Source organism: Castor canadensis, chromosome 3 (genome assembly GCF_047511655.1).
Source record: "Castor canadensis chromosome 3, mCasCan1.hap1v2, whole genome shotgun sequence".
NCBI lineage: Eukaryota > Metazoa > Chordata > Mammalia > Rodentia > Castoridae > Castor > Castor canadensis.
The window spans coordinates 45,342,081-45,366,604 of record NC_133388.1 but is presented as its reverse complement, the minus strand read 5'-3'; the positions used below and the strand labels follow the sequence as shown (position 1 = coordinate 45,366,604).

The 24,524-nt window shown below is 35.7% G+C and overlaps 1 protein-coding gene and 1 pseudogene across 3 annotated transcripts in view; one reads left to right on the top strand and one right to left on the bottom strand.

Moving 5' to 3' along the window:
• Window positions 1-24,524, top strand: part of Pcnx4 (pecanex 4) — a 40,356-nt gene extending 15,832 nt beyond the window's left edge. For all 3 annotated transcript variants that reach the window (XM_074067860.1, XM_020178948.2, XM_020178949.2), the window contains 5 exons: window positions 2,261-2,621; window positions 4,978-5,081; window positions 8,309-9,336; window positions 9,692-9,878; window positions 23,851-24,524. In XM_074067860.1, coding sequence (XP_073923961.1) covers window positions 2,261-2,621; window positions 4,978-5,081; window positions 8,309-9,336; window positions 9,692-9,878; window positions 23,851-24,102 — 1,932 coding nt within the window. In that variant the 3' untranslated portion in view covers window positions 24,103-24,524. The remainder of the gene's footprint in view (window positions 1-2,260; window positions 2,622-4,977; window positions 5,082-8,308; window positions 9,337-9,691; window positions 9,879-23,850) is intronic.
• On the bottom strand, window positions 145-1,071 carry LOC109696079 (HAUS augmin-like complex subunit 1 pseudogene; annotated as a pseudogene).

Genomic DNA, 24,524 nt, shown 5'->3' with positions numbered 1-24,524 from the left:
TCAGCAATGTTTTATAGTTTTCAGTGTATAAGTCTTATACTTCTTTTATTAAATTTATTCCTTAGTATTTCATTCTTTTTGATAATACTGTAAATGGAATTGTTTTCTTAATTTCATGTTTGGCTTATTTATTTTTAAACTATAATCACAATTTTTTTTTTTTTTTTACTTTGTTAGGAAAAGGATGTTTATTTGGTTCTAGTCAGAGTTCCATCATGTCTACTTTCCTTGTAAGTTCAGCTTCAATGATATCCAATTCTCTCTTTGCTTCTTCAATTTTCACTTGAGCAAGAGATGGATTCGGCATTAAATCTAAATAGGACTCCAATTTTTTCTTCAAAGGTACAGTCTGTCGTTTTAGTTCTGCCAGTTTCTCTGATAGTGCTACTAGGGACTGATGAGATAGAGAACCATCCATGCCTCTAGCTGAAAGCTGTTCCTCTGCAGCTTTGATTCCAAGTCTGAACTCCTCTGACTTTGCTTTTAGGAAGTCCGTGTTCTGAAGACGACTGTCGACTTTGGCCCTTTCAGTAGACAGATGCAGCTCTGCCTTCTTGAGATCATCTTGTAGACATTTTTCTAATACTAAAGTTGCAGTTAGATTTTTTTCAAGTTTTCCCAATTCAAGCTTGATTTCTTCATTTTTTGATTTGGTACGAGAAAGATCAGAGGTCAAATCATTTACTGCAGGGATAAAGCTTGCTAGTGAGGTATCCTTTGTTTCAAGGGCCACTGCACTGTCAACCAAAGCATTCAGATACCTAGAACCAGTGCCAGACAAATTGGCAGGAGAAAAATTCACACTGTCCATAAGAAGGTCTTGAAGATGCTTGGCTTCTGATTCATATTCGCTTGCTTTCTGTTTCAAGTCCTCTATTACCAAGTGGACATCTCTGTCCCGGACCTTGTTGTGTTCTGAAAGGTGATATAAAATCTCTGTGGTTCTTGGGTTCACTTCATACTGTGGAATAGGGTGATCCCCAAAGATTTTTTTCAACCAGGCAGCAACCTGCGATTCCTTCTCCTTCGCCTCCATCTCAGCGGCTCCCGCCACTCCACGCGCAACACCTCGCGCCACAATTTTTATATTAAATCTTTTATCATGAAACCTCACTGAACTCCTTTAGTAGTTGTAGCAAATTTTTCTGAACTCAGGATATTCTGCATATGAGATGAGATTGTGTGCAAGTAGAGATAGTTTTACTTCTCTCTTTATAATCTGAATCTTTCATTTAGTTCTCTTGTCTAATTACAATGATTAGAACTTTAGTATAACGTTGAATGAAAGGAATTAGAGTAAACATTTCATGAGAGAAGTATTCAGTCTTTATACATTAATATAATAGCAGTCTTTTTATCATTAAACTTGATAGCTAAAGACTTTTCCTAGATGTCTTTTATCTGGTTGAGGACATTTCCTTCAATTACTAAGTAATTTTTTTTAATGAAGGCTATGTTAGATTTCATCAAAGGTCTTCTCTGTGTTTTTTGGTCCTTTGCTCTATTAACATGATATAGTATGTTGATTTATATTTGGTTGTTAAACTAGCCTTATGTTCCTGGAATATATCCCAGTTGATCATGCTGTATAATATTTCCGCATGCTGTAGAATTCAGTGGCTGTATTTTGTCTGTCACCTGTATTCTTAAGTATGTGTACATGCATGTGTATTGTTCTGTAGTTCTCTTTTCCTTGTGATATTGAGTGCTTTAGGTTTCAGGACCACATAAAATGAAAGGAAGTGTTCCACACTCGTCTGTTTTCTAGAAGAGTTAGTGAAGGATTGGTATTGACTATTCCTAATGTTTTGTAATATTTAGTAAATATTATAAATGTTTTGTAATATATGCTATTTTGTATTGAAGCCATATGAGCCTTTGCTTTTCTTTTTGAGTAGTTTTAAAATTGTTAGTTCATCTCTTTTAACCAACATACTCCATTTTTTTTCTTTTTGAGCCAGATGCAGTAATTGTGTCTTTCTAGGAACTTGTCAATTTTATCTAAGTTACCTAATTTGTTGCCATATAGTTGTTCAGCCTTAAGGTATGGATAGTACTGTGTTAATTTTCTTTAATGTTACTTTTTAAAAGAAAGCTCAAACAATTTTGTAGAAAATTATAGCAAAGAATCGCATTTAAGGGCCAATTCCCCCCAAATATTGATTAAACAATAAAATTATTGTATGATTTTTCTTATGTAATCTCAAAAATTCATGAAAAGATATTAAGAATAAATAAAATCATTTTTATATCTCTACAGGTTGGTATCATGCGTGATCGTCTGATTCAGTTTATCTCCAAATTGCAATTTGCTGTTACTGTACTTTTGGCATCATGGACAGAAAAAAAACATCGAAAATCAACTGCCATTTTATGTATACTCAACATTATCTTCTCTCCATTCGTGTTGGTCATCATTGGTTTTTCTACACTACTTTCCTCTCCCCTACTCCCTCTCTTCACCCTTCCTGTGTTCTTGGTGGGGTTTCCCCGACCTATTCAGAGTTGGCCAGGAGCAGTGGGCACTACAGCTTGTGTGTGTGCAGATACGGTATACTACCACCAGATGGTCCCCAGCTTGACTGCTGCTTTGCAGACTGCAATGGCAGCTGGAAGTTTAGGTAAGTGAATGGGTTGTGCTTAAGAAATCCCTACGCTGTGAGGTTAGCCTGGGCCAAAAGACCAAAAATCGTATGTTCTCCCTCATATGTGGACATTAGATCAAGGGCAAACACAACAAGGGGATTGGACTTTGAGCACATGATAAAAGCGAGAGCACACACGGGAGGGGTGAGGATAGGTAAGACACAGAAAAATTAGCTAGCATTTGTTGCCCTTAACTCAGAGAAACTAAAGCAGATACCTTAAAAGCAACTGAGGCCAATAGGAAAAGGGGAACAGGTACTAGAGAAAAGGTTAGCTCAAAAAGAATTAACCTAGAAGGTAACACCCACGCACAGGAAATCAATGTGAGTCAATGCCCTGTATAGCTATCCTTATCTCAACCAGCAAAAACCCTTGTTCCTTCCTATTATAGCTTATACTCTCTCTACAACAAAATTAGAAATAAGGGCAAAATAGTTTCTGCTGGGTATTGAGGGGGTGGGTGGGAGAGGGAGGGGGCGGAGTGGGTGCTAAGGGAGGGGGTGGGGGCAGGGGGGAGAAATGAACCAAGCCTTGTATGCACATATGAATAATAAAAGAAAAAGGAAAAAAAAAATTGACCATAATCAAAAAAAAAAAAAAAATCCTTACTCTGGAGTAACCTGTGTCACAGTCTTTTGGGTATATCCCCAAGAGTGGTATTGCTGGATCAAATGGTAGATCAATGTCTAGCTTTTTAAGTAGCCTCCAAATTTTTTTCCAGAGTGGTTATACTAGTTTACATTCCCACCAACAGTGTAAGAGGGTTCCTTTTTCCCCGCATCCTTGCCAACACCTGTTGGTGGTGGTGTTGCTAATGATGGCTATTCTAACGGGTGAGGTGGAATCTTAGTGTGGTTTTAATTTGCATTTCCTTTATTGCTAGAGATGGTGAGCATTTTTTCATGTGTTTTTTGGCCATTTGAATTTCTTCTTTTGAGAAAGTTCTGTTTAGTTCACTTGCCCATTTCTTTACTGGTTCATTAGTTTTGGGAGAATTTAGTTTTTTAAGTTCCCTATATATTCTGGTTATCAGTCCTTTGTCTGATGTGTAGCTGGCAAATATTTTCTCCCACTCTGTGGGTGTTCTCTTCAGTTTAGAGACCATTTCCTTTGATGAACAGAAGCTTTTTAGTTTTATGAAGTCCCATTTATCTATGCTATCTCTTAGTTGCTGTGCTGCTGGGGTTTCATTGAGAAAGTTCTTACCTATACCTACTAACCCAGAATATTTCCTACTCTTTCCTGTATCAACTTTAGAGTTTGGGGTCTGATATTAAGATCCTTGATCCATTTTGAGTTAATCTTGGTATAGGGTGATATACATGGATCTAATTTCAGTTTTTTGCAGACTGCTAACCAGTTTTCCCAGCAGTTTTTGTTGAAGAGGCTGCTTTTTCTCCATCGTGTATTTTTAGCGCCTTTGTCAAAGACAAGTTGCTTATAGTTGTGTGGCTTCATATCTGGGTCCTCTATTCTGTTCCACTAGTCTTCATGTCTGTTTTTGTGCCAGTACAATGCTGTTTTTATTGTTATTGGTTTGTAATATAGTTTGAAGTCAGGTATTGTGATACCTCCTGCATTGTTCTTTTGACTGAGTATTGCCTTGGCTATTCGTGGCCTCTTGTGTTTCCATATAAATTTAACAGTAGATTTTTCAATGTCTTTAATGAATGTCATTGGAATTTTGATGGGAATTGCATTAAACATGTAGATTACTTTTGGGAGTATCGACATTTTTACTATGTTGATTCTACCAATCCATGAGCATGGGAGACCTCTCCACTTTCTATAGTCTTCCTCCATCTCTTCAGAAGTTTATAGTTTTCCTTGTAGAGGTCTTTCACATCCTTTGTTAGGTTTAAATCTAGGTATTTGATTTTTTTTGAGGCTATTGTAAATGGAATTGTTTTCATATATTCTTTTTCAGTTTGTTCATTATTAGTGTATAGAACAAAATAGAAAACTTTTAAAAATATTTATATGCATGTGTATAGTAAAATGTCTAAAATCTTATAAGTCAATCAGAAATTATCATTTATATACTTAACACTTTTGCTAATATATTTAACATTTTGTATAATAGATTCTAGTTTGTTGTTTTTCTGGAAAATATATCCTTTAGTTTTTATATATTAGCACATATGTACTGTCTCTTCCAACTGCTTGTAAAGAGTTTAATTTAATTCCTCCTAATATGCAATGAATAGTTATTTGTGTTATTGAACTAATAATAAGGCTAGAAGTTTTCAGTCAATTCTAGATGTATTATTTTGAACAAATGTGGCAAAATAAACAAGCTTAAAAAATTATTTTTTTTCTAATTTGTTCTAGGGCTTCTCTTACCTGGGTCTCATTACTTGGGCCGTTTTCAGGATCGTTTAATATGGATAGTGATTCTAGAATGTGGCTACACTTACTGCTGTGTTAACATCAAGGTCAGTGTGCACTTGAAACTTCTCAAGTAATTTTATAGTATGTGTATAAAATTTTACCTCTTATGTACATATTGAATAACTCATTTTGAAAGAAAATCCTTTTAATTACTCATTAAAAATACCTAACAGTTTTTAAAGATATATTTTAATAAGCACATATTGATAACTACTGTTTATTGTATAACAGAGTATGGTAAAAAAGCATACCTGCTTCCTTTTCTTCTCATCCTGTTCTTTTTATCCATGTCTAGTTGAACATCTCAAAAGTGTGAATCAGTAATATTTTTAATTCCTGTATCAGATAAGCATTTTTTGTTTAATTAAAACCATCTTCCCACCCCACTGCTTCTGCCTACTACACTATTTCTCTCCTTCCTTTAAGAGCAAAATTCTTTATTAGAATTGCTTGTTATCATATCTCCAATTTCATTTTTCCTGTTCTGTCTTTACCTAACTCTAGGTTTTTGACCCTATTTCTTCACCAAAACTGCTCTTGTCAAAGTATCTGTTGACTGTCATATTGCTAAATCCAGTGGTCTACTATCAGACCCATCTTACTTGACCTGTCAGCAGCATTTGACATAGTTATTCTCATCTTGATTCACAGGTTGCTCCTACTCAGCCTTCTTTGATTGTCCTCTCTTTTCCTTGACCTCTTTACATCACAGTATCCCGGAGCCTAGCAGTGCTTGGAGGTAACTGTACCCTTCTGGTTGCTCAAGCCAAGAGTAGTGGAGTCATTTTTGAATCTTTTTGCTTCTGTACCCCAAATTCAATCTAACAAGGAGTCCTTTTGGCTCTGCCTTTAAACCATATCGTTTGTCCTATCACTTTTCACCACTCCCGTCCCAGCCATGTTCTTCCCCTACTTGGTAATTGTAGTAGCCTCTCAATTGTTCTCCCTGTTGCTGCCTGTGCTCGCTACAGTCTATTGTTGACCTAACTGATTTTTAAAATCTAAGTCAGATCATGTCACTTTTCTCCTGAAAACCCTATATAGTTTTCAGGAAAAAGGTAAGTCCTAATTCTCTCTTTGGCCTCATCTACAACTTTAACCCTGTCATTCTATTCCAGTCTACTGCTACTCCCTCTCCATGGGACACTCTTACTTCAGATAATTCATGTATCTAATTTAATTTATACTTTCGGGTCTGTGCTCTCAATGCTGTCTTCTCAATAAGGTCTCTTATAGCCATCCTATTTAAAATTACAACCTGACTTTCATCCCAGCAATCCCAACTGTTGGCTTGCTTTCCTTTTTCTTTATTTCCATAGTGCTTACATCTTCTAACAAACTAAACAGTTTATTTATTAGTTTTACTATTGACTACCTATGTTCCCTCACTCTCTAATGTAAATTTCACAAGGGCAAAGATCCCTTAGTTTTATTTGGAACATATCCTAAGCCCCTGGAACAGTGCCTGGCACAGAACAGGCCTTTGATATTGCTGAATGAATAATGAATTTTTGTCTTAGCAGATTGAATAAAATTATGAGTCGCCAAAAAGCTTTAGACCATTGGTTCTCAAAATATAGTCCTTAGTCTAATAGCATTGCCATTTCCTGGAAATAAAAATTCTTTTCTTTTTTTGAGGGGGAGAGGGACAGTGAGTAGTACTAGGGTTTGAACTTAGAACCTCATGCTTGCTAGACAGGCACTCTACCACTTGATCCATGCTCCCACCCCTTTTGCTTTAGTTATTTTTTTAATATGGTCTCATGTTTATGCTGACTGATCTGGACCACAATCCTCCTATTTGTGTTTCCTGCGTCACTGGGATGACAGGCATGTGCCACCATGCCCAACTTTTATTGCTTAAGGTGATGGGGTCTCTTCACCCTGGCTGCCCTCAAACTGATTTTTCCCAATCTCTGCCTCCCAAGTGGCTAGGATTGCAAGCATGAGCCACAGTGACCGACACAAAAATGGAAATTTTTGAGCCCCATCCTGAATTTACTAAGTCAGAAGTTGTCCATCAATCTGCTTTAAAGAGTGTTCCATGTGATTCTGACTCACCTAACATGTGAGAACCTCTGCCTTAGTCCAACATATGCAAGTCTGAGAAGAAAAATCTTGTAAGCAATCAAGGACATTTTGATTGTCTAATTTTATTGTGCTTAAAGGTGTGGTATTATTAAACCACACCTTTAATAATACCTAATAATACCTTTTGTTTTTTATGCTTTAAAAAATACCACTTCATAGTGGTACTTTTTTTTTTTGGTAAGTTGACATAGGCTATGCCATTTACTCGTATTACTTAATCTCACAAACCTGTGTGCTAGGATTATTTTTCTCTGAAAGAGAAATAAAAGGAATCTCAGACAGGATAGGTAAAATACTCTAATTATATGCCAGCACACAGCTGGTAAGAGCCATAACTTAAAAATTGGTTCTGAAGGCACTAGCAATTTTGTAAAAAATGTAAATAAATTAACAGCAATAAACATAAACAGTGACCTGGTATGTCCTCAAGTGATTCCTTCTAATGAAGTAAACAAAATGTGCTTAAAATTTGCATAAGAACATATTCATAATATTCATTCACCCAGTATTCATTTGTTGCATATTCCCTATGTACCACATATTGATTTGGGCATTGAGGATATAGTAGTAACCAAAAGACAGCTGCTTTATAAAGTTTATGCTGTGATTAGATAAAACTATTATCAAATCTGTTTTTTATATTATCATTAAAAAATTGGAGTGAATGTAAGTTGATGAATTATGGCACATTTAGAATGGGGGCCATCGCTCAAGTGGTAGAGACTTTCCTGGCAAGCATGAGGCTCTGAGTTCAATCCCCAGTATCACCAGAAAAAATGCTCTTAGTTTAATATAAAGTAGGATGGAAAGGCAAAACTCCTGAACATACTTTATAATTCCAATTTTACTTTTCCCCCAGAAAAAAAATCTGATTTAAAGGTTTTTAATGTGAGAATAAACCTTGACAATATAGTCTTATAAAAATATGTTTATACTCAGTAAAGTTCTTTGCTCAATTTCTAGTAGAATTTTCTATAATTTCTTTTGAAATAGTGGTAGCATTATTCTTAATCTCTCTACCCAATATCAAATGGGTTAAGTGCCATAAGTTAGCATGTTGTTCTTGAGTTAAAGAAATTATTTTCAGTTTTTTATATTTTTATAATGAGCACTTGTGGTGTTTACAAGACTAACTGTTGTTCTCTGTGTAATAATTCAAGTACTTTTTATTTGTCTCTAGGGGTTAGAATTGCAAGAAACATCCTGTCACACTGCTGAAGCCCGAAGAGTTGATGAAGTGTTTGAAGGTGCTTTTGGGCAAGAAGAAGACACACAAGTCTGTTCCCTTAATGAACACTTTGGAAATGTCCTGACACCCTGTACTCTTTTGCCTGTGAAACTATATTCTGATGCCAGGAGTATCCTATCTGGAATAATTGATTGTCATGAAAACTTAAAAGAATTTAAAGATGACCTTGTTAAAGTGCTTGTGTGGATACTTATTCAGTACTCCTCCAAAAGGCCGAGCATGCAGGAGAATATTCACGAAACTGAAAGTAAAGGAGAAACACCTCAAATAATCTTGCCTGCTTTGAACACTTCACCTCATCCCAAATCTACAGAAGACACAGATAGTTTAAATTCAGAAACTCTTGATGACTGGTCTGATAACATTTTTGATGATGAGCCAAACATCAAAAAAGGAAAAGATCAGCTCAAAGATTGGCCAGCTACAAATTTGCCTATTCCAGGATCAGTACCCTCACAGAGAGTTGATGATCATTCTACAGGCTCAGATCCTGAGTGTGATCTTTTCAAAACCATTTTGTTGGGATACCCTGCTATTGACAAAGGCAAACAAATAGACATGGCATATATCCCTCTCATGGAGTTCAGTTGTTCCCATTCTCATTTATTGAGCTTACCTGAAGAGTGGAGGCCTAACTGTATGCCTAATTCTAAAATGAAGGAGATGAGCTCGTTATTTCCAGAAGACTGGTACCAGTTTGTTTTAAGGCAGTTGGAATGCTTCCACTCACAAGAAAAGGCCTCAAGTATACTGGAAGACATTGCAAAGGACAAAGTTTTAAAAGACTTATATGTTCGTACAGTGATGACTTGTTATTTTAGTTTATTTGGAATAGACAATATGGCCCCTAGTCCTGGTCATATATTAAGAGTTTACAGTGGTGTTTTACCCTGGTCTAGTGCCTTGGATTGGCTCACAGAAAAACCAAAGCTGTTCCAACTAGCTCTGAAAGCATTCAGGTAACTCATTTTGATTGTGTACAAGTTGCATCATTGGCAGAAAAACGTTGATCATTTTCTAATCACCTAGAAGACTCTCCCATTTCCAATTTTTTAAAACATATCTTTCTTAAAAATGAAAACATAATTTTAGTATATATTGTGATTTTTATCAGCAGCACTCATTAATTTCTGCTTTGTTTTTGTTTATGTGAATAACCTAGTTTTTCATATAGCTTACTGGATTTCTTCATTTAACTACATTTCACTCTCAACTTTTTATCTGAAATCTAGACAAGTCAAATCTTAAAAATATTGCTTGAACAAATCTGTGTTCTTAAAATATTCTAAAATTGTTTGGGTCTCCATTTTTTAGGTATACACTAAAACTAATGATTGATAAAGCAAGTTTAGGTCCCATAGAAGACTTTAAAGAACTGACTACCTGCCTTGAAGAATATGAAAATGACTGGTACATTGGTTTAGTATCTGATGAAAAGTGGAAGGAAGCAGTTTTACAAGAAAAGCCATACTTGTTTTCTCTGGGATATGATCCTAATATGGTAAGGATTAAAATGTTTTTAAACATTTTTAAACATCAACCTTAAAGATTGGAAATCACTTGTAAAATATTGAAACTAAGCGATAGATGATTTAACATCCCATCTGATGATAATACATTAATTACAAGGTATTTGTAGGCATAACTTTATGGTCAAGATAGTCCAATCTTAGGATAACTGATTCATTACTTTTGCCAACTGAGTAAGAGGCCATTAAAAATGTTGTGTAGACAATAGCTGACCTATAAGATAGCCAGGTATATGTAATTTGCTATTAATATATTTAACAAAATAAAAATAGATTGTATTCTTATGCCTAGTTTAATTGTAAGACTACTTTGATTTTAACTCCTAGAAGATAAATTAATTTGTAAATAACAAATTATTTCTTTTGCTGACATTTGTACTGTGAGAGACTCCTAATAGAAAATTTTTTTTTAAAGATTTAGTACTTGTTTTTATTATTAAAATGCCCTTATTTTTGCACAACATGAAAGATTCAATGTTACAAGCCTATCATGAGTTCCAAGTTTCTCTAGTATTGTAGTATGAGGTGCTCTATAAATGCTGTACCCAACAACACTGATGAAAAATATTTTTAAAAACAGCTTAAACTCTCAGAAATTGTACTAAGGACATACAGCAAATGAAGAAACATTAATTCAGGAAAAGCTACTAATACCCATTAAGAACAACAAGAAACCAGTAGTTGAACCAAGTCCTACTGCTTCCCCCCTTGCAAAACAGAAACTCCATTCAAACTGATACAACCAAGAACACATGGCTGTCTCTCTCTTCTGCTCCAAGTTGGAGGACAGTTTTCCCAGGAGGGACAGGAGTTCACTATTTCTCATCCTATTTCCAGCCACATGTTACTGAGGCTAAATTCTAGGCATATGTAGTCAAGAAGTGGGCTCCCTTCTGGCCAACCCTACTCATAAGATAGAGGCTTTATCTTGGGCATGTTATCACTGAGAATACTGGGCCTCTGATCATCCTTTTACTCATAATATATAGGTTGAAGAGGTAAGCTGAAAAGACCTTTAGCTCCAATTCCCCCTCTACTAAGTGCTTATCTCCTAAAACAGAGTGTCACTCTGAGGGAAACATGTTATTGTTCTACTTCTCTGCTTCAGAGATTTTGAAAATGCTCTGACCAAAGAACTGGCTCATTTGCAATAGTGTAGACTCATCGAAGCCTAAGATGCTTTCAAAAATAACAGCAGCTCTATCTGTCTGTCTGTCTGTCTAGAACATGTTTGCACTATAGTGGAACTGTTTGACAGGAGTGAGAGAAAAAGAATGAGACAGAGTGAATAATGTTGAATTACATTGCATCTGTTTAGGAAGAAAGTATAATGAAATGCACTGCAAGCTGTTGAATAGTAGGAAATGAGAAAGGGTAAGGAAGAGTAATAAAGGGGGTTAAGCTGATTAAAGTACAACATATTCACTGGTGAAATACCATGGCAAAACTCCTTTGAAGGATGAACATAAAAAATGAACTTAAATAATGAAGGACCATATTATAAAATAGGTCCTGCAAGGGGCAGGGTACTAATGAAAGAGGGAGGGTGAATGGAAAAGGTAAAGGAGGGTGAATATATGGTCAATGTACTTTATATATTGCATGAAAATGGAACATTGTAACCTGTCAAAATCATTTTAAGTAGGGGAGAGGGGGAGGAAGGAGATTGATGGTGGGGATGAACCTAACCAAGGTACATTGTAAGCATGTATAGAAATGTCACAGTGAAAGTCCCTGTACAACTAATATATGCTAATAAAATTTTCAAATAAAGAAGATAAACAATAGGAAGAGAATTTCAGAGAAATATGGAGTACCATTCATTGTACCAACATACACATACTGGTGCCACAAGGAGAGAGGGGAGAAAGGTAAAAATGCATTTAAAGAAATAATGGCTGAAAACTTCCCAAAATTATTGAAAAAGGTTAATCTACACATCCAGAAGGCTGAGTGAACTTTAAGGAAGATAAATACGAAGTGATCCACAAGTAAACACATTGTGGTAAAAATGCTGAGATCCAAACACTAGGAGCAATTTTGAAACCCTAAGCAAAAATGACTTGTAAGTCATCAGAAACAGTGGAATGACTATTCAAAGTTCTTAAAAGAAAACAACAATGGTGCCAGTGGCTCATGCCTATAATCCTAGCTACTCAAGAGTCAGATCAGGAGGATGGTGGCTCACACCTGTAATCCTAACTACTTGGAAGACAGAGATCAGGAAGATCGTGGTTCGAAGCCAGCCCAGGCAAATAGTTTGGGAGGTCCTATCTCAAAAATAGACCCAACACAAAAAAGGACTGGTGGAGTGGCTCAAGCAGTAGAGTGCCTGCCTGGGAAACAGACCCTGAGTTCAAACCCCAGTACTGCCAAAAGAAAAAAAAATTCAGCAAAGAGAATTTTGAAAAGTGCAAGCAAAATAAAGACATTCCCAGGTAAATAAAAGGGGAGAATTTATTGCTCCACCCCATTACAAGAAGCAGTAAAGGGGTTCTCTAGGCTGAGTGCTCATATCCCCTGAATGCACATGGGGATAATTCAAATTCCACAAAAAACAAAGAGCACCAGTAAGATAATTACATAATTATAAAAAATAAATGCATATTTCTCCTTCCCCTATTTGAAAAGAATTTTATAAAACAATAGGTATTTAGGGTATTCTTAGGCCTGTAACACATAGAAATGTAATATACTTGTCAATAATTACACAAAGGAGGTTACTGGGAAGCAAAGTTGTATTGGACAAAGAAACTGACTCCAGATGATAACTTGAATCTACAAGAATAAAGAAAGAGAATGAAAAATTATAAATAACAAAGACAATAAATATATACATGTTCCTTTTTCATTCATCTTCTTTAAAAGGCATAAAAATATACAAAGATGATTATAACAATGTATTACTGTGTGTAACATTTACAGGTGTAATATATAGAGCAATAATATCACAAAAAGGAGGAAACTACATAAGAGTAATTAAAGCTGGCTGTAAATTAAAGTTGACTCTAATAAGTTAAAACAGATGGTAACTTGCAACAACTGAGGAAATAGCTGGGGAAAGAAAGTAAAAAGAAAAAAATTAAAATGCTATGTTAAAAATACTTAAGAAAATAGTAAAAGGAATAGAGAGACAGAAAAAGGCCAGAAACATAGAAGATAAAAACAGAAATGATAGACAAAAACCTAACTATATCAATTGGAACCTTAAATGGGAGTAACTAAATCTAAGTGAAAGGCAGAGATGGTCAGATTGAATAAAAAAGCAAGATCCAACTCAACATGAGACACACATTAGATTCAAACATATAAAAATTCAAAATACATGAAGTTGAAAGTAAAAAGATGGAAAAAGATGTACCTTGAAAATAGTAACCTCAAGAAAGCTGGAATAATTACACTAATAACAAAACAAGTAGACTTTAAAACAAATAATAGTACTAGAGATTAAAAGGAACATTTTAAAATGACAAAAGACTCAGTCCCTCAGAAAGATATAGCAATTATAAATATTTATACAGCTAATAAAAGAGCACCAAAATACATGAAGAAAAAACTGATAGAACTGAAGGGAGAAATAGATATTTCAACAAAACTAACTGCAGACTTCATTATTCCACTTTCAATCATGAATAGGTTATAAAAATTAGAAATAGATTTGAATACTATAAACCAAAGATACCAAACAGACAACTATAGGATATTTGACCCAACAACAACAGTAACAACAGAATGTGCATTCTTTTCAAGTGCACATAGAATATTGTCCAAAATAAACCATATGCTAGTAGGACATGAAATAAACTTCAATAAATGTAAAAGGATTAATGTAATACAAAGTATGTCCTCTTTCCATAATAAGATAAAATTAAAAGTAAGAGAAAGAAATTTAGGAAACTCACAAACATGGAAATGAAACACATTTCTAAGTCACCAGAGGGTCAAAGAAGAAATCCAAAGAGAAAATACATTGAAATGAAAGAAAATGAAGACACATATATGGGAATGGTACGAAGGCAGTCCTTTAAGAGAAACATACAGCTATACAATACATTAAAAAAGAAGCAGCAAGGTTGAGTGCCAGTTGCTCATGCCTGTAATCCTAGCCACATGAGAAGTAGAGATTGGGAGCATCATGATTTAAAGCCAGCCTGGGCAAAAAGTTTGGGAGACTTCATCTCAACCAATATTTGGGCATGGTGGCACATACCTGCCATACCAGCTGTATAGAGAAGCACAAATAGGATTACAGTCCAGGCCAGCCCACTCATGAAGCAAGAACTTATCTCAAAAAGAACCAAAAAAGGGCTGTTAGCATGGTTCAAGTGATAGAGTACCTGCCTAGAAAACACAAGGCCCTGAGTTCAACCCTCAGTACCATGAAGGAAAAAGCAAAAGGGACAGCATCTCAAATCAGCACTACCTTCTACCCTAAGATACTGGAAAAAGAAGAGCAAACTAAACTTGAAGCAAGCAGAAAGAATTTGTAAAGATTTAGAGTGGTTAACTATGAAATAGAAAAGAGAAAAACAATATGGAAAATCAATGAAACCAATAGCAGATTCTTTGAAGATATCAACAAAACTGAAAAAACCTCTAGCTAGTTTGACCAAGAAAAAAAGAAGGCCAAACTTAGTAGAATCAGAAAGGAAAGAGGAGATATTACCCCTGACCTTATAGGAATAAAAATGATCATGAAGGAATACTGTGAACACTTGTATGTCAGTAAATTATATAACTTAAGGTGAATTCCTACAAAGATAAACTGACTCAAGAAAAAAGAAACAAGGTCAGGTGTCATGGTCCAAGCCTATAATCTCAGCACTCAGGAAGCTGAGATGGGAAGATTCAAGTGTGAGGCCAGTTTGGGCTACCTAATGAGATTCTGTGTCAGAAAGAAAAGGAAAGGAAAGGGGAAATGAAGAAAGAAAGGAGGGAGAGAGGGAGGAAGGAAAGAAGGAAGGAAGGAAGGTTCTGAACTGATTTATTACAATAAAGAGATTGAATTAACAACAACAAACTAACCACAAACTCAATCTAAGACGCAGATGGTTTAACTGCCTAATCCAATCAAAAACTTTAAGAATAATTAATACCAATTCTCTCACAAACTTCTAAAAAAGGAAAAAGGAAGAAGAATTTTTCAACTAATTTCATAAAGCCACTATTATTCTAATACCAAAACTAGACAAAGACATTACATGGAGAGAAGATCTCTTATCAATATGGATGCAGAAATCCTCAGCAAAATATTAGCAGACTAAATCTAACAACATATAAAAAGAATTATGCACCATGACCAAGTAGGATGCAAGGTTGATTTGAAATCCAAAACTGAATTAATGTAATACACCATACTGTAGAATAATAATAATAATAAAAATCTACATGATCATCTCAGTAGTCACAGAAAAACCATTTAGCAAAATCTGACATGCTTTCATAATAAAAGCATTTGAAGTTAAGAATGTAACTTGAGTATCTATTAAAAATCCACAGCTAACTTGTTTGTGAAAAATGGATGCTTCCCCTCTAAGATCAGGAAGTCAAGGATGTTCACTCTGTTGTTTTCATTGAACACTGCTAGAAGTTCTAGCCAGGTGTTAGGAACCAAATGCTTATGTCCCCAGGCCCCAAATGCATATGCTGAAGCCCTAAACCTCAATGTAGTGGGAGTGAGAGGTAGCCTTTGAAAAATATTTAGGCTTAGATGATACCATAAAAATTGAGCCCCATGATGGGGTTAGTGCCCTTAAGAGAAGAAAAAGATTTCAGAGCTTCCTCTTTCTTTGCCATATGAGGATAGAACAAGAAGACAGTCATCTACCAGTCAGAAAAAGAGCTCTCACCAGAACCTTACCATGCTGGAACGATCTCTCGATTTCTCTCTCTCTCCCCTCTCTCCCCCTCCCTCCCTCCCTCTCTCTCTCTCTTCCTTCAAATTAGAAAGGAAGAAGTAAAATTCTTTCTATTCCTAGATGACATAACCTTGTGTACAGAATGTAAAGAATTCTCTTTTTCTGAGCTTATTTATTGTTTTTTAAATATATATATATTTTAAGCAAGACCACTTTATTAATTCTTCCTAATGGATTTTTATGAAAAATTTCAAAGTTTAGCAAATTCGAATTTTATAGTGAGTGTTATATAGTCACCAAGCTCTGTTGTGTTAATTTTTAAACATTTTAATGTGTAGTGGAATGGGAAGTTTCCTTTAATTTCAAGAAAGAGCTAAGCCAGGCAGCTTAACAGAGTCATTGACAAAATTGCCTGGGCTAGTACAGGAGCATATGGAGAACCAGGCATAAACACACTGCCAAATGTGAGGGCTTTCTGTGCTGAGCCAAACTCTGATCCTTGGACAGCTTTGGGACCACCACTGGAAGGAGAAATTCTGGGTATATGGCATGGAGAGGAGTCAGAGCTATTTGAACACATATTAGTAGTTATTTATCTCTGAAGAAATAAGTAAGTGAACAAAAGAAGGCAATCTGCAATCACTGTGAAGAGTGGGAAATTACAGTCTTTACTTTTTAGGTGGGGGTGTCTTTTTCTTATGGTTCTCAACTTGGATACTGCTGCTGCTTATTCAAGGAAGCATGCTACTTAATTAACCTTTCCAATTGTCCAATTATAAGCAATGCTTGCCTCTTTTTATATTCTGAGAAAGGCTAAATTTTCATGAACCTGTTTATCATCTATATCTCCATCCATCCACTTATATATATCAATGTATGTATCTAGATACAGACATGTACATGTGTACATGTGCACACACAATGGTTAGGCTTTTTAATAAATTGAATACTAAATTAGGAAATAAATGAAGCCAGTACCTTCTATGTAACAAACCAGTTGCATTAATGAGTATGAGCATTGCTCTTACAATAGCCATATAGGAAATATACCAGGCAAGGCATCAGTGACATTCTAAAGGCTTTGATATGAGAGAGTAATTATTTTAGGAAACTTCTTGTGGAATTTACTATGGATAACAAGAAAATTTGGATGACTATTGTAAGAGCAGTGCTCATACTCGCTATTTAAAAATATTTTTGCAGTATATTCATTATATAGGAGGGGATTCATAATGACAACTCCAATTAGGCTTATATTGTACATTCGTTACATTGCCCCCATCATTTGTCTCCCCAACCCCCTCTCCACTCCACTTAAACAGTTGCAAGAGGTTTCTTTGTTCTAGTTCATATAGGTATGTGAAGTCCATCAACCATATACCCTCACCTTAATCTCCTTCATTCACCCCTCTTCCCACTAGTACTCCCCCCACACACACACACTGTACCTATTTTACAGTCCTGTTTTTTATTAATACTTGAGTTGATATTCAAAGGGGTTTCTCAATGTATCCCCACTGTGGGTATACTTTACTTTGGTCCATTCAGCCCCTTCCGTTACTCTCCCTTATTTCTTTACCTCTCACTCCCCTGTTTTTTAACAGCTTTCAATATACATCCTTCTGTTATCTACCTTCACAGATGTTATGCTCTACTATATTACTGATGCTCTGTCATTCTCTTATCCTTTCATTCTTTCCCTGTGTTCATAGAGTAGTTCCACTATTGCGTTAAACACATTCTACCTATGAGTTTGCATATGATCATGCTTATTTTTGTGTATATGTTTATCTTTTGGATCTGTCTTCCACATATGAGAAAAACATGCAGCCTTTGTCTTTCTGAGCCTGACTTACTTCTCTTAACATGATGTCCTCCAGTTTACCTTCAAGCCACATGTCATTATTCCTTATGGCTGAGTAAAGCTCTACTGTATATATACCTCATATTCTTGAGCCATTTATCAGTTGTAGGGTACCTGAGTTATTTCCAAAGGTTGGCTATTGTGAATAGTGCTACAATGAACATAGGTGTGCAGGTGTCTCTATTGTATTCTGATTTACGTTCCTTTGGGTAGATACCCCGAAGAGATATCATTGGATCATTTGGCAATTCTGTCTTTAGCTTTTTGGGGAATCTCCATACTGCTTTCCATCATGGTTGTACTAATTTGCACTCCCACCAGCAGTGTATAAGGGTTCCTGTTTCGCCACATCCTCGCCAGCATTTGTTGTTTTTCTTGCCCTTGATTATGGCCATTCTAACTGGGGTGAGATGAAATCTAAGTGATGTTTTGATTTGCATCTCTTTTATAACCAGGAAAATTGAACACATCTTCATGTGTTTACTGGCCATTTGTACCTCTTCCTTTGAGAATGCCCTGTTTAATTCATGTGCCCATTTCTTCACTGGGGTATTGATTCTTTGGGGGCTGAGTTTTTTGAGTTTCCTATAAATTCTGGATATTAGCCCTTTATCAGATGAGTAGCTGGCAAAGATTTTCTCCCATTCTGTGGGCTGTCTCTTGACAGTCTTCCTCTCTGTTTTTGTGCCAATACCATGCTGCTTTTATTGTTGCAGCTCTGTAATATAGTTTGAAGTGGGATATTTTGATGGCCCCTAGCATTGGACTTTTTACTCAGAATTGCTTTGGTTATTTGAGGTCTTTTGTGCTTCTGTGTGTTTCAAGATTTATTTTTCTATTTCTGTGTAGAATGTCATTGGAATTTTGATAGGGATTGCATTGAACATGTAGATTGCTTTTAGTAGTATGGCCATTTTCACAGTGTTGATTCTGCCAGTCCATGAGTGTGGGAGGTTTTTCCATCTTCTGATGTCTTCATCAGTTTATCTTTTCAGTGGTTTATAGTTCTCATTAAAAAGATCTTTGGTTTGTTTTGTTAAATTTATTCCAAGGTACTTTATTGTTTTTGAGGCTATTGTAAATGAGATTGTTTCCCTGATTTCTTTCTGAGGCTATTCATTGTTGATATGTAGGAAGGCTACTAATTTCTGTATGTTAATTTTGTAACCTGCTACTTTGCCGAAAGAGTTTATAATTTCTAATAGTTTTTCGATAGACTTTTCAGGGTCTTTTATCTATAGGATCAAGTCATCTGCAAATAGGGATAATTTGACTTCTTCCTTCCCTATTTGAATGCCTTTTATTTCTTGCTCTTGTCTTACTGCTCTGGCTAGGAATTCCAAAACAGTATTAAGTAGGAGTGGGGAAAGCAGGCATCCCTGTCTTGTTCCTGACTTTTGTAGGAATGATTTCAGTTGTTCTCCATTTAGTATAATTTGGCTATAGGTTTGTCATATATAGCCTTTATGAGGTGAATGAACATTCCTTCTATTCCTAGTTTCTTCAGCGCTTTTATCATGAAAGGGTGTTGGGTTTTGTCAAAGGCTTTTTCTGCATCTAATGAGAGGATCTTGTGCTTTTTGTCCTTGTTTCTGTTTATATGCTGTATTACATTTATAGATTTACATATGTTGAACCATCCTTGCATCCCTGGAATGAAACCGACTTGGTCATGGTGTATGATCTTTTTAATGTGCTGTTGAATTCTGTTTGCCAGTATTTTGTTGAGAATCTTTGTATCTATATTCACTAAAAATATTGGTGTATAATTCTCTTTTTTATTGTATCTTTATTGGGTTTTGGAATGAGTGAATGCTGGATTCATAGAATGAGTTTGGTAGTGTTTCTTCCCTTTCTGTTTCCTGGAAAAGTTTGAGGAGTATTGGTGTTAGTTCTTTAAAGTTTTGGTAAAATTCAGCTGTGAGTCCATCAGGTCTTGGACAACTCTTTGTAAGGAGGCCCTTTATTACTGCTTCAATTTCACTGCTTATAATAGGTCTATTTAAGAGGTCTGTATCTTCTTGGCTCCAATTTGATTGGTTGTATGCATCTAGAAATGTATCCATTTCCTCTAGGTTTTCCAGTTTACTTGAATATAAGTTTTCAAAGTACTCTCTAGTGATCCTTGGGATTTTGTTAGTACTTGTGGTTATGTCCCCTTTTTCATCTCTGATTTTATTAATTTGGGTCTTTTCCCTCCTCCATCTTGTCATGTTGGTAGGGGTTTGTCGATCTTGTTAATCTTTTCAAAGAACCAACTTTTTGTTTCGTTGATTCTTTGTATAGTTTTTTTGGTCTTGATCTCCTTGATCTCAGTCCTGATGTTTATCTCTCTGCTGGGTTTGGGCTTGGTTTGTTCTTGTTTTTCTAGATGCTCAAGGTGTATCATTGAGTTATTTATTTGAGAAGTCCTTTTTTTAAAAAAAAAGTAGGCACTGATAGCTATAAACTTTCATCTTAGCATGGCTTTTGTAGTGTCCCACAGGTTCTGGTAGGTTGTATTTTCATTTTCATTAGATTCTAGGAACTTTCTGATATCTTCCCATATTTCTTCAGTTACCCACTGGTCTTTCAGGAGTGTGTTTTTCAGTCTCCATGTGTTTGAATATTTTCTGTTACTTCTTTGATGTTGAGGTCTAGTTTTATTCTATTGTGATCTGATATGATACAGGGAGTTATTTCAGTGTTCTTGAATTTGTTGAGACTTGCTTTGTTTCCTAAAATATGATATATTTTGGAGAAAGTTCCATGAGCTGCAGAAAAGAATGTGTATTGCCTGGTTGTTGGGTGAAATACTCTGCAGACATCTAATATGTCCATTTGGTCTAATGTGTGAAGTAGCTCTGAAGTTTCATTGTTGATCTTTTGCCTGGATGACCTATCTGTTGGTGACAGTAGGGTATTTGGGTGTCCCATAATCACTGTGTTAGGGTCTGTCTGTGCTCTTAGGGCCATTAAAGTTTTTTTAATGTAATTGTTTGCCCCTATATTTGGTGCATATATGTTAAAATTGATATTTCTTCTTGGTGAATTGATACTTTAATTAATATGAAGTGACCTTCATTGTCTCTTCTGATTTTGATCTGAAGTCTACTTTGTCAGATATGAGTAGAGCTACTCCTGCCTCTTTATGGGGTCCATTTGCTTGGAAACCCTTTTTCCACCCTATGACTCTAAGCCAGTGTTTATTTTTTTTCAGTGAGATGAGTCTCTTGTAAGGAACATATGGTTGGGTCTTATTTTTTTAATCTAGTTTGCTATTCTGTGTCTTTTGATTGGGCATTGAGGCCATTTACATTCAGTGTTAATATTGAGAGGTGCATGTTTTTTCCAGTCATTTTTATTCCCCTGTTGTTTATTTTTACCTATTCCTTGTTTGTTGGTCTGCTTGGTCAAAAGGGTTTATTCTTTATGCATCTTCCTGTCTCAGTACAGTTTCTTCTTCTATACCTGAAAAATCTTCTGCAGTACTGACTTGGTAGTCATGAATTCCTTTAGTTTTTCCTTGCATCTTTTGTAGAAATTGGTGAGTTCATTTTCAAAACTCATGTGAACAATTTTGGAAAAGAAAATTGGTAGCCTCATACTTCTCAATTTCAAAATTTATTACAAAGCAATAGTATTCAATCTAGTATGGTACTAGAATAAAGATAGACATGTTAATCAGTGAAACAGAGTTGACAACCTAGAAATAAACTCAGGAGTCTTTCAGTCAACTGATGCCATGGCCATTCAATAGAGAGTCATGTTTTCAACAAATGGTGTTGGGATAATTGAGTGGCCACATTCAAAAGAATGACATTGGGATTGGAGTGTGGCTAATGTGGTAGAGTGCCTGCCTAGCAAGCATGAGGCTCTGAGTTCAAACCCAGGACCACCAAAAAAAAAAAAAAAAAAAAGACATCAGATTATTAATGTCAGTTTCCCCAGGCTACTGTGACAAATTATTACCACAAAATGGACAACTTTACAAAACAGAAAGTTATGGGAAGCAGAGATCAGGACAATCACAGTCTGAAGCCAGCCTGGGCAAAAAGTTAATGATAACCCCATCTTGAACAATAAAAAATGCTGGGCATGGTGGCACATGGCTGTCACTCAGCTGTTTAGGTAGCATAAATCGTTGGATTGCAGTCCAGGCTTGCCTGGGGCAAACATGGTACTCTTTGTGAAAAAATAACTAAAGCAAAAAGGGCTGAGGGCATGATTTAAGTGTTAGGTCACCTGCCTAGCTAACGTAAGGCCCTGAGTTCAAACACCAGTACCGCCAACAATAAGCAAACAAGCAACCTCGAGAATTTTTTCTCTCACAGTACTGGAGGTTAGAAGTCTGAAATTAAGGTGTCAGTAGGCCATGCTCCTCTGAAGGCTCAAAAGGAGAAACTTTCTTTGCCTTGTCCTTCTCTTCATGGCTCCTAACATTCCATGGCTTGTGGCAGCAAACACCAGTCTCTGTCTCCATCTGAACACAGCCTTCTTCCCTCTCACCTGTGGTAGTTCTCCCACTCCTTTCTTTTATTAGGACTTGGGGCCATCTAAATCCAGGCTGTCCTCATCTCAAGATCCTTAATTACATCTGCAAAGTAGCCATTCCACATAAGATCACACCAGTACTGTGGGTTAGTACTATGAAATATCTTCTTAGAAGATGCTATTCGATCCACTCCAGACCTTACTTCACACCATATTAGAAATTAACCTTAAAATGCTTTAAAACCATAGAGGCTTTGGGAGAAAACATAGGAGCAAATTTCCATGACCTCAAACTTAACAATAGATTTTTAGATGTGACATCAACTGCATGAGAAACAAATGAAAAATTGATAAGTAAGACTTCATCAAAAATGAAAAACTTGTGCTTTGAAGGAAGCAAAAAAAGGCAGTTTAGAATGGAAAAAGTAATCAAATACATTTCATAAAGGACTTATAACTACAATATGTAAAGAACACTTAACACTCTATAATAAAAATACAAATAGCTAATCAAAATACGCAAAAGATCTGTGTAGACGTTTCCCCAAAGGATATATATAAATTGTCAATAAACACATGAAAAAAATGTTATACATTGTGAATCTTCAGGGAAATACAAAACCACAATAAAATATCACTTCACACATATGAGGATGACTGAGCCCAGGAAGTCGGATAATAACAAGTGTTAACAAGAATATGGAGACATATACCCCTCATACATTGCTGTTTGGAATGTAAATTGGTATGGCAACTTTGAAAGGTATTCTGGCAGTTTCTCAAATAGTTGAGCATAGACTTACTGTATAACCTTGCAGTCCACGTTTAGGTCTATACGTAAGAGAAACAAAAACATAGGTCAACAAAAAAAAACCACTTGTATACAAATGTTTGTCACAGCATTTTCATAATTTCCAAAGGCAGAAATGATCCACTGAATGTCAACTAAAAAACCATGGAAAAATTTTAGTACATCCATACAATGAAATATTGTTCTGCCACAAAAAGGAACAAAGCACTGCTATATATATATTTATATGTATGTATGTATGTATGTATGTGTGTGTGTGTGTGTGTGTGTGTGTATCTCAGTACTTACATGAGCCTTGAAAATGATGCAGTCATAAAAGACCACATATTCCGTGATTCACTTCCTGTGAGTTTCCAGAATGGGCGGATCTGTAAGGTAGCAACTGTACTGCTGTTGCCCAGGGCAGGGGAATGATGAGATGTAACTAATAGCTGAAACGTGCGAAATTTCTCTTTCGAAGCCATGAAAATGTCCTAAAATTAACTGTGGTGATTATTGCACACATCCATAAATACACTGAAAACCATTAAATTGTAAATTGACAATTGAAAATAGTAAATTGTTTCAAATGGGACCGCATATCAATATGCTTTTTCCAACAAGGAGCCCATTCTGTCCTTGTCCACTGACTCGTAATTATGATACATGTACATTGCTGAGGTCAGATGTAGTAAGGGATCAGAACAGGAAAAGAAGCACAAGTAACTGAAACTTTGCTGTCCTCGTAATTAAGTGACTATTTTTCTTCCCATACTTAGAGAACTAAGAAAATACAGATGATTTTTTATTATAAAGATAAACAATTCATGTGTACATTTTAAAACACTACTTTGTCTCTCTCTCTTTTTGACCTTGAGACAAAGTTTACCTAATGGATAGGATTTTTCTCAAGTATATAAATAAAATATGAGACCTAAATGTGATCTTTCTTCTTACAGGGAGTTTACACAGGGAGGGTACTCTCCCTCCAAGAACTGCTGGTCCAGGTTGGGAAGTTGAATGCAGAAGCTGTGAGAGGCCAGTGGGCCAATCTTTCATGGGAATTGCTTTATGCTACTAACGACGACGAGGAGCGCTACAGCATACAAGCTCAGCCACTGCTTTTAAGAAACCTGACGGTGCAAGCAGCAGATCCTCCCCTGGGATATCCAATATTTTCATCAAAACCCCTCCCTGTACATTTGTGTTAGAGCTCCTGTCCTAAGTAACAATGTAATTTCTTAAGGTTTTCTTGCTGCCCTAAAGAGGCTTGAGAAAAGCTTAGCTCCATAAAACCTGATTCTCATCTCCATTTTAGTGGTCAAAGAACCAATAAGAACAACAACTTGATTATCTAATATAAAAGTTAGAATTATCTGGACAATATTTGTGCTCTGTGGATTATGTTAGGCTTTGATAGTTACAATAAAACATTTGTATGAGATTAGATACTAAATTTTTTATTGCTTTGTTAAATGTTTGTGATTTGTCTCACAAAATTCACTAAATATGTAATTACATACTAAAAGACATGCATATCAGTGTTTTTAAGTAAGAATGGATCCTTTTAAAGGTTAGCATTATGTATACATATATTTATTTGAAATATAATTAATTTTATACGATTTTCAAA